This window comes from Tupaia chinensis, unplaced genomic scaffold (assembly GCF_000334495.1).
Source record: "Tupaia chinensis unplaced genomic scaffold, TupChi_1.0 Scaffold000063_1, whole genome shotgun sequence".
Classification (NCBI taxonomy): domain Eukaryota; kingdom Metazoa; phylum Chordata; class Mammalia; order Scandentia; family Tupaiidae; genus Tupaia; species Tupaia belangeri.
In genome coordinates this window covers 383,840-392,826 of record NW_006159521.1, presented here as the reverse complement: position 1 = coordinate 392,826, position 8,987 = coordinate 383,840, and the positions used below count along the sequence as shown (strand labels likewise).

At 43.1% G+C, this 8,987-nt stretch overlaps 1 protein-coding gene across 1 annotated transcript in view; it reads right to left on the bottom strand.

Moving 5' to 3' along the window:
* The window catches only part of MTFMT (mitochondrial methionyl-tRNA formyltransferase), a 32,493-nt gene that overhangs the window by 22,921 nt on the left and 585 nt on the right, over window positions 1–8,987 (bottom strand). The window contains exons 3-5 of the mRNA XM_006141723.3: window positions 6,640–6,849; window positions 3,912–4,034; window positions 2,576–2,678 (exon numbers count right to left, since the gene is read on the bottom strand). Of these exons, the coding sequence (XP_006141785.1) occupies window positions 2,576–2,678; window positions 3,912–4,034; window positions 6,640–6,849 (436 nt within the window). The remainder of the gene's footprint in view (window positions 1–2,575; window positions 2,679–3,911; window positions 4,035–6,639; window positions 6,850–8,987) is intronic.

Here is an 8,987-nt window from a genome sequence, read left to right as displayed (position 1 = left end):
ATAATGCCAACTGCTGGTCCCAAAAGTAAATTTTTTGAAAAAAAAAAAAAAAAAAAAGTTATAAGGCCAGCTGACAGTTAAGGCAGCTAGCTCCCATGTGGCTGACTGTAGGGTTTGAGTCCCAGACCCAGAGGCTTAAGAAAAGACACTAGACATGTGTGTGTATGTGCGTGTCCAAAATCCTCAGAGAATGGAGGAAAAAGGACTGCAGCATGGCCATCCCCCATGGGAGTGTTTTCTCACTTTCCCCCGCTCCTCTCTCTCTCTCTGGCATACACCCTAGAACAAAAACGAAACAAAACAAAAAGTTATACGAAGCTGCAGAGAAAAGAACAATCATCTGTAGGTGGTCACCGGAAGTCCAGTGTATACAGGTGCAGAGGCAGGAAGAAAGCTAGGAGTCACCTAGGAACTAGGCGTCAGCTCCATCTGTACGGCAGTGAGGGCACTGAAGGGGAAAGGGCAGTCTAAAGGCCTCTCTCACGCACCCTATAGCAAAAAAAAAAAAAAAAAAAACCCCAAAAAAAAAAAAAAACAAAATTGCCCCCACCCATATGGAAAGAACAAGTTCTCTACTTGCAGAATTTGTAAAAGTTCTGTGCACCAACCGGGTTCTCATTACTGCCAGGGCTGTGCCTACAAAAAGGGTATCTGCCAATATGTGAGAAAAAGGTTTTGGAGACCAAAAACTACAAGCAAACATCTGTCTAGATGTGTACACAGAATTTCTGGCTTTCTTTATGATTTTATTTTCTGCTTTGAATTTTCAAAGCATGACACAGAAGTTTACAAAATAACATGCTTTAAGATAAATAAGTGTAAACCAGGGAAGTTGATTGTATTCATTCTTTTGCTCACCAGAAGTTCTGAAAAGCCACAGTATAATTAATCGTCCACCTTAAGTGGTTATTTTCCTTACTGGCTTCTTTTGGAACTGAACTAAGAGGCAATTTCAATGAAAAATATTTCTCAGTTCTGTGTGCACTTATTTTGTTATTCATATAATTCTTATTCTCTTTCTACTTTCTACATGATACAAAATGTTATTTTGCTGTGAACCTAACATCACACTTAAAATTCTAACCTTATTTCCTTGCTTGTTCTTAGAATCAACAGTCCCTTCATTAGTTTCAGTTTCATAGGCTTTTTACATGTTTGAGGCCATTACTATTGAATGATTTCTTAACAGTATAAGCTCAAGCCCATATCAAAGACAAGCTGGATTGATTTGGTTTTTGTTTTTTTTTTTGGTTGTTTGTTTGTTTTTTGCTATAGGTCGTGTGTGCTCGCCAGACAGACAGAGAGAGACATAGAGACAGAAAGCGAGATGCCGCAATCCCTTCTCTGTTCTCCTCTCGGGATCTTGGGCATGCATGCACATGCGCCCGGCGTGAGTTTTAAGTCACCGGGTCGGGACGCGAACTGTGGTCAACTACGTGGGAGTCCAGTGACATAGCCATTACGCTAACTGCTGGTTCCCGAGGACTGATTTGTAATTTTTTTTGGGGGGGGGAGAGATTTTCACTGTAGGGTGCGTGCGCTCGCCAGACAGACAGACAGAGACATAGAGACAGAAAGCGAGAAATCACCCCCCAGGGGGGATGGTCACGCCGCAATCCCTTCTCCTCCATTCTCCTCTCGGGATCTTGGTCATGCACACACATGTGCCCGGAATTAGTTTTAAGCCATTGGGTCCGGGACTCAAAGCACGGTCGACTACATGGGAGTCCAGCGACACAGCCATTACACTAACTGGTGGTTCCCTGATTTGTAATTTTAAAAACGTGCCCATGAAGCCCAAGTGCCAGTTTCTTTCATGTGTGAGCAAGAACACAAGGAACACCCATATGGCTAAATGAATACTCTAAATTTCAGAAAAACACACATTGTATAATTAAATTGTCATAAAGTTAGGACATTGTCCATGTTGACATGTAATGAAAATAAATCCCTGCTCTTTGGGAAAGCTCCTCAGAGCACAAATAAATAAACAAACAAAAAAATGTTTAACCTCCTCCTCCAAAAGAAATAAATAGTACAAACAAATATCTTGATTCTCTCTCTCTCTTTTTTTTTAAATAATGCAGACCACTGAAAAACTACTTTGAGGTTTCACGTGAAGATTTTCCTTATGTTGTCTTTAGATGTTCAGAACTTCTGCTTGTAAAACTGCCACCTGCTCTGGGAGACAAAAACGTGTTCTGCTTCCAACCACAGTATATGTAAATATGTATTACTGAAAACTATGTGGAATAGGGTATATAATGCTATATGGTATAGAAAGGGCATTTTTGTCTTAAAACTACTATGAAAAGTATGTAAAGTTTTAACAACTCAAGTTTTTCAAATAGTATTTTTTTAGGATATGTTATTACTTATTCATATCTGGAAAGGTTACAAGGACGATGCAAAATAAAGTAGTATCTCTGAGGACAGGAAAAAAACAAAACCAAAACCAAAAGCCATGGTACTTTTTAGGAAGCTGGAAAGTAGAAACCACTTTCTCTTTGTTTATCATAACCACTTAGGAAACCTACTACACGGATGACAAGCAGTGGATGTTGGAGAACTGTACCATGCTGGCCCCCAGTCTTGACAACACGGCTTCCAATTCCTTTGTGGTGCTCTTGGGAGGCACAGGGATGGTTTCTTGTTTGAGAATTGGGCCTACATCAAACCTTGCAAAAATGAGAAGCAAATAACAACATGATTACTATTACTAAGGTCAATATGTTTATCTACATACCACAGACAGTTTATCACTGGCTACCAACTTGGCTGTTAGAAATCAGCGTGGGATGGGGTGGCGGGGGTGAGGGGGATGTATGTCAGTGCGAAAAGAAGAACAGGGACCAGCAGTTAGTGTAATGGCTATGTCGCTAGACTCCCACGTAGTTGACCATGGTTCGAGTCCTGGACCCGGTGGGTTAAACTCATGCCGGGTGCATGTGCATGTGTGCCTGAGATCCTGAGAGGAGAATGGAGGAGAAGGGATTGTGGCGTGGCCCTCTCTCGCCCTGGGGGAGGGGATTTCTCACCTTCTGTCTCTCTGGTGAGCACACATGTCCTATAGCAAAACAAAAAAAACAAAAAAAAACTCTACAAAAAAAAGAAAAAAAAAAGGAGGAGAACGAACTATGGTCTTTTAAATTGTTCTTTACCTAAAGGAAAGAAGCATACAGTTGCCTATCAGGGATCTAATTGCAATTATAAATAATTCTACCACTAGAAAAAAATAGTATGAAAAACACTATTTGGGGGCTGGCAGGTGGCATGGTGGTTAAGGATGCTGGACTCCCATATGGCCGACTGTGGTTCAAGTCCCAGACTTGGTCGCTTGCTTTCTCACTTTCTCTCTCTCGCACTCTGCCCTTCTCTGGTCAAATTAAAACAAAACAAAACAAAACCACTATTTGTAAAGAGAAAGCATAAAGCAAAGATTTTATTTTCTAAGAAACGCACATACGTGTGCCTGGCGTGTTTTAAGCTGCTGGGTCTGGAACTTGAACTGCAGTCAACTACATGGGTGGGAGTCCAGCAACATAACCATTACACCATCTGCTGGTCCTGGACTTTTAAAAAAAAGGACTTTTTATTTATTTAATTTTATTTGTTGTTATTATTATTGTTGTTCAATTTGACCAGAGAGAGAAAGGGAAAGTACAGGTGGGACTTGAACTATGTTCAGCTATGTTGGAATCCAGCGCCTTAACCACCTGCTGGTCTCTCACAAGAACTTTCAAAGAGCCATCACATAAATACCAAAAGATGTAGGGCTTATGTTAAAAAACAGGGAAAAAAGGGATCAATACAGAAAACAGTGAGCACTATCCATTCATCCATCTGCCTAAAGGAGACTGAAATCAACATTTAAAATCAAAAACATCTCAAGAAAATAAAATGTGCTCTACCTTTTAGGTCTAATTTGCATAATTGTTACTCCAGTAACTGTGTCTCCATGAAGCACTGTATGGATGATGGGGGCTGGACCACGCCACCTCGGGAGGCAACTGGGATGAACATTCAAGATGCCACTGAGTTACAAAATGCAGAAATTAGCAGGTCAGGGGGCTTTATCATTCATTTACTGCTACCTAAGCTAATATGGTACTTTTCATTATTAAACATTCCCAGAAATTTAGAACAACTGACAGTTTAGTCATGTATCACCTGAAAGAATAAACCAGAGGTAAATTTACTTTTACCATAAGAAACCAATGAAACTGAATTACAAACAGAGCAAGAACTATTCATTGTTGCAATAATGTCCCACACAGCTTATGTCTAGAAATTTTAAAATAAAATTTTAAAATGCATTTACTACTGGGACCAGCAGATGGTGTAATGTTTATATTACTGGACTCCCACATAGTCCACCATGACTTGAGTCCCAGACCTGGTGGCTTGGGACTCATTCCAGATGCAGGTGTAGGGGCCAACAGGTGGCACAGTGGTTAAGGTACCAAATGCAGGTGTACGTGTGCCCAAAATGCAGGGAGAAAAATGGAGGAGAAAGGATTGTAGCGTGTCATCCCCCTCGGGGTTGATTTCTCACTTTCTGTCTCTGTCATCCTCTGCCTGCCTCTCTGATGAGTGCACACTCCCTATAGTAAAAACCTCTCAAAAAAAAATTATTACCTGAGAACCGCCCACACCCCATTATGGATCTCAAGAACAATGGGAATTCTGTTTGTAGTTCCGTCACAATTACTCTCGCTTCACTTAGTTTATATGCAGAAATGCCTGAAACGAGCACCTTGACTCCCCGCCAAATGAGTATTCGCTTTGCTCTTTATGCTACACCTATCTGCTACTGATGAGCAATTAAACACTACACTAATCAGTATTAGTTCAATGCCGTCTTCACCAGCAGGAGTGTGTGCATGTGAGAAAGTCTTACATCTTTTCCCACTGTTCGGCCCAGTCTCCACCATCCAACAAATATGTAATAAACTCAATCCACATGTAGTGTGTGGGACAGAAGCAGCAGTGAACCAAACAGAAAGATTCTGCCCTCAGGGAGCTTAGGTGCAGAGCAGGACATAAGCAAGAGTAAAGCAGACAGGGGAAACGTTTGTCAGGTGGCGCCAAGGGCTATAGAAAAGTAAAGCAGAGAAGGGGATAGTAGTACTGGGTCCTGGGTGGGAGATGACAAGTTTGGTTTTATTTATTTATTTATTTATTTTTAATTCCACTAGTAAGACAGATGGGGGGAGAGTGAGAGAGAGAGAGACAGCACCCCCATAGGAGCCTGACCCCACAATCCACGCCCAGTCTTAGCCAGTTCTAGATCATGGGAGTGTGTGTGGCTGATGTACAAAGGGAAGTCTCCGGACACAAACTCAGAGCCTTCCCATGGGAGTTGGCCTCACAGAGAATCACTTTTTTTTCCTTCAGGTTTTACCATAGGGCACGTACGAGTGAGAGGAAAAGTAAGAAATCACCCTCCAGGGGGTATGGCTACCCCAATCCCTTCTCCATTCTCCTTTTAGGATTTGGGCACACATGCATACACACCCAGTCTGATTTTCAAATCACCAGATCCAGGATTCAAACTGGAGTCAGTCATGTGGGAGTCCAGTGCCTTAACCACCATACCACCTGCTGGCCTCAGAGCCTCACTTTTTAATACTCCAGCACTGTCCAGCCCCAAGGTTACAATGTTAACAATGGTCAAAGGTTTTACCAGTAAGACACTTGAGCAGAGACATGAAGGGTGTAAGAGAATAACCATGCAGATTCACAGCAGAAAAGTCTTCCAAGCAGAGGGAATAGTAAGTACAAAGAACTGGAAGAAGGTGAATGCTTGGCAAGTTCAAGGCACAGCAGGAAGGTCAGTGTGGCCCAAGTGCAGTGAACCAGGATGACAGTTCTAGGAGAGGAGGCCAGACCACGAGCAGGGGACAGAACAGGTTGGACCATGGGCAGGGGACCACATATGCTGGCCCACGATGGCCAACACAAGGACTGTGACTTTCATTCTGAGTGAGATGCAAAAACACTAGAGGATTCTGGCAGAGTGGCACCATCTGACTTCAGCTTTACAAGGATCCCTTTAGCTCCTGAGCTGGTAAGACTGAGGTCAAGGACAGAGCAGAGATCAGTTAGGAGGCTACTTAGTGACGCCAACAAAAGTGACAGCAGCAGAAGGGATGAGATCCAGATTCAGGACGATTCTGAAGGCAGAGCCAATTCCTGATGGGCTGGTTTTGGGGTGGGTGTGGGGTAAAAAACAATCAAAAGAATGACTCCAGGGTTTGGGGACCAAGCAACTGGAAAGACAGAGTTACCATTCACTGAGATGAAGACTTTAGAAAGAGACTGTTTTGGGCATCTAGAACATATAGTGCTTATCAGACATTCAGGCAGAGCTATTGGAGTTCAGGAAAAGAGCTGGGTTGAAGGGACAAATCTGGGAGTTGTCAGCACATATGTGGAATTTAAATGAGGTTTGATGAAAGCCCATAGTGATATGCAGCCTAATACATTTTGACAATCCATGCTACAAATAAAATGTTTTATTTTAAAAGAAAATATTAAAGAAAGCATAATTCGAGTTCAAACAATCGCATTTCAGATACTGGGTCCATTATAAAGACCGAGGTTTCTATACTGTACTTCCTTATCAATAAAACTTACTAGGGAAATTTAAGAATAAGAGTCTCACTCAAAAGTCGCCCGAATGAAGCCACCACACCAACGTCATATTCTCCGGATCCCACATCTGGCCACTCGTACACGGGCAGCTGAGACTGCACAGCATACTGCTTCACTGGAAGGCCTGCGGGCGATGGCGAAGGGACTGTGACCACCTCCAGCTTTTCAATTAATTCTTCCTCTTTGTTTTCCCTAAGTTAGACAGATTGAAAGAAAAATGGGACAGCGTTAAGGTACTGACTCAAAGCTCAACTACTTCATATACCACTAAGGTATTTTTATGATTGAACTTCGTGAAGCATTTAGGGCTCAATGATTAAAACTAGTACAACTGAGGAGCCAGCAGGTGGTGTGGAGGTTAGAGTGGCTGGATCCCACACAGCCAACTGTGCAGTTCGAGTCTTGGGCCTGGTAGTTTGAGAATCATGCTGGGCATGTGTGCATGCGTGCCCAAAGTCCCAGGAGAAAGAATTTTGGCCATCACCTTGGGGATGATTTCTCACTTTCCTTTTGTCTCTCCTTGGCAAGTGCACATGCTCTTGCCAAGAACCTTAAAAAAAGAAGTACCAGTATAACTGAAAGACTAACTTGTTTTTTCTTTAATTTTTTTTTTTTAATCATAGGTGTGCATGCTAACTGGAGAGGAAAGCAACAGAGAGATACAGAAAGGAATGGTCATTCCACAATCTGTTCTCAGATTTTTTGGTGCGCACACACGTACTTGGCATGATTTTCAAGGTGCCAGGTACAGGACTCAAACGGTGGTCAGCCATGTGAGGAGTCCAGTCCCTTAACCACCATAGCACCTACTGGCTCCTCTTAATTTAATTTCAGTGAGCCACATGCAGCCAGTGGCTACTGTGTGAACAGCATTTAGAGATTTCCTGTGTGTGCGCGCACACACACACACAGTATAGCTACTTTACACGATTGGGACATTATACATACTGTTAATACTATAATACTATTCTGGTTTTTTTTCCTCTTAACAATGACATATATGCTATTATGGCAATCTTTTTAAAAATGATTAAATAGGGACCAGCAAATGGCATAATGGTTATATCACTGGACTCCCACATGGCCAACCGCAGTTCAAGTCCTGGACTGGAAGGTTGAAACTCACACCAAACCCATGTGCACGTGTGTCCAAAATCCTGAGAGGAGAATGGAAGAAAACGAATTTCGACATGGCTATCCCCACTAGGGGTGATTTCTCGTTTTCTGTCTGTCTCTCTGTCTCTCCACTGAGTGCAGGTGTCCTATACCAAAAATCTCTCTTAAAAAAAATTGGGTTAAATATACATGTGCCTGTAAATGCACTGAATGATTCTAGAACAAGAAACTGAAAACAGTGGCTGTCTCTGGAGAGCGGAATGTGACTCTCCACTCAATACCCTTTAAATCTGTGGAACTGTGTACCATAACCATGTATCAAACAACCCACAACCATGAGTCACTAAAAAAAAACAAAAATATATATACCACGGGCATCGTTCCATGGCAGCATCCAAAGCACAACCTCATCTTTTTACCTGCTGCACAGTATTCCACTCTCCAGGTGCTGCACCCTTACTTATTAAACAGGTATTGCATGCACATGTGGAGGAGTTATGAGAAAAGGACTATGTGCCCGGGCACTAAAAGAAAGCACAGGAGGAATGGAGCCGTCAAATGAAGCATCTTTAGGAGGGTCGGGTGTGTCTTCCAGTAGGGGAAACAGCAGGACGTGGAGGAGGTTGGTGGTGTGAAGGGTGTCAGTGTATTCACAGAGCGGGCTGTGGAGGGAGGAATACCATACGGAGGACTGATGAGGGATTCAGTATACTCGGGCTGCTGGAGTATTGTAGGGAAGACGTGAGGGAGTGAGAGGACAAAAGGGAATGTGCAGCGGGGCAGGGAAAATGGAACGGAGAAAAAGAAAACATAAGCTGGGGAAAACGGGCAGAGCAGTACACATGGTATTGTCACCCCACACCACGGACTCCCAACACAGGCTGGGTTTCAAATATTTTTCACCCAGTAAACAAAACCCATTACAATTTATAAGTACTGAATATATACCTAAGAGTCCTGGTTTATAAATTTGCCCCAGAACACTGGGTCCGATGTACACATGGGAGACCAGGGTAGCGGAGGAGACGCGGGGTGCAGGATACCTGCGCTCGGGAAGAACAGGCGCAAAGGACGGGAGGCACACAGTGGACCGACCGGAAGGGCTTAGCGGGACGAGGAAAGGCAGAACATGTGAACTCAGACCCGGTCCGCTCAGCTGATGACCTGGGGCAATCGCTGAACCTCTGAGGCGGTTTCCTCACACTGAACCGGAA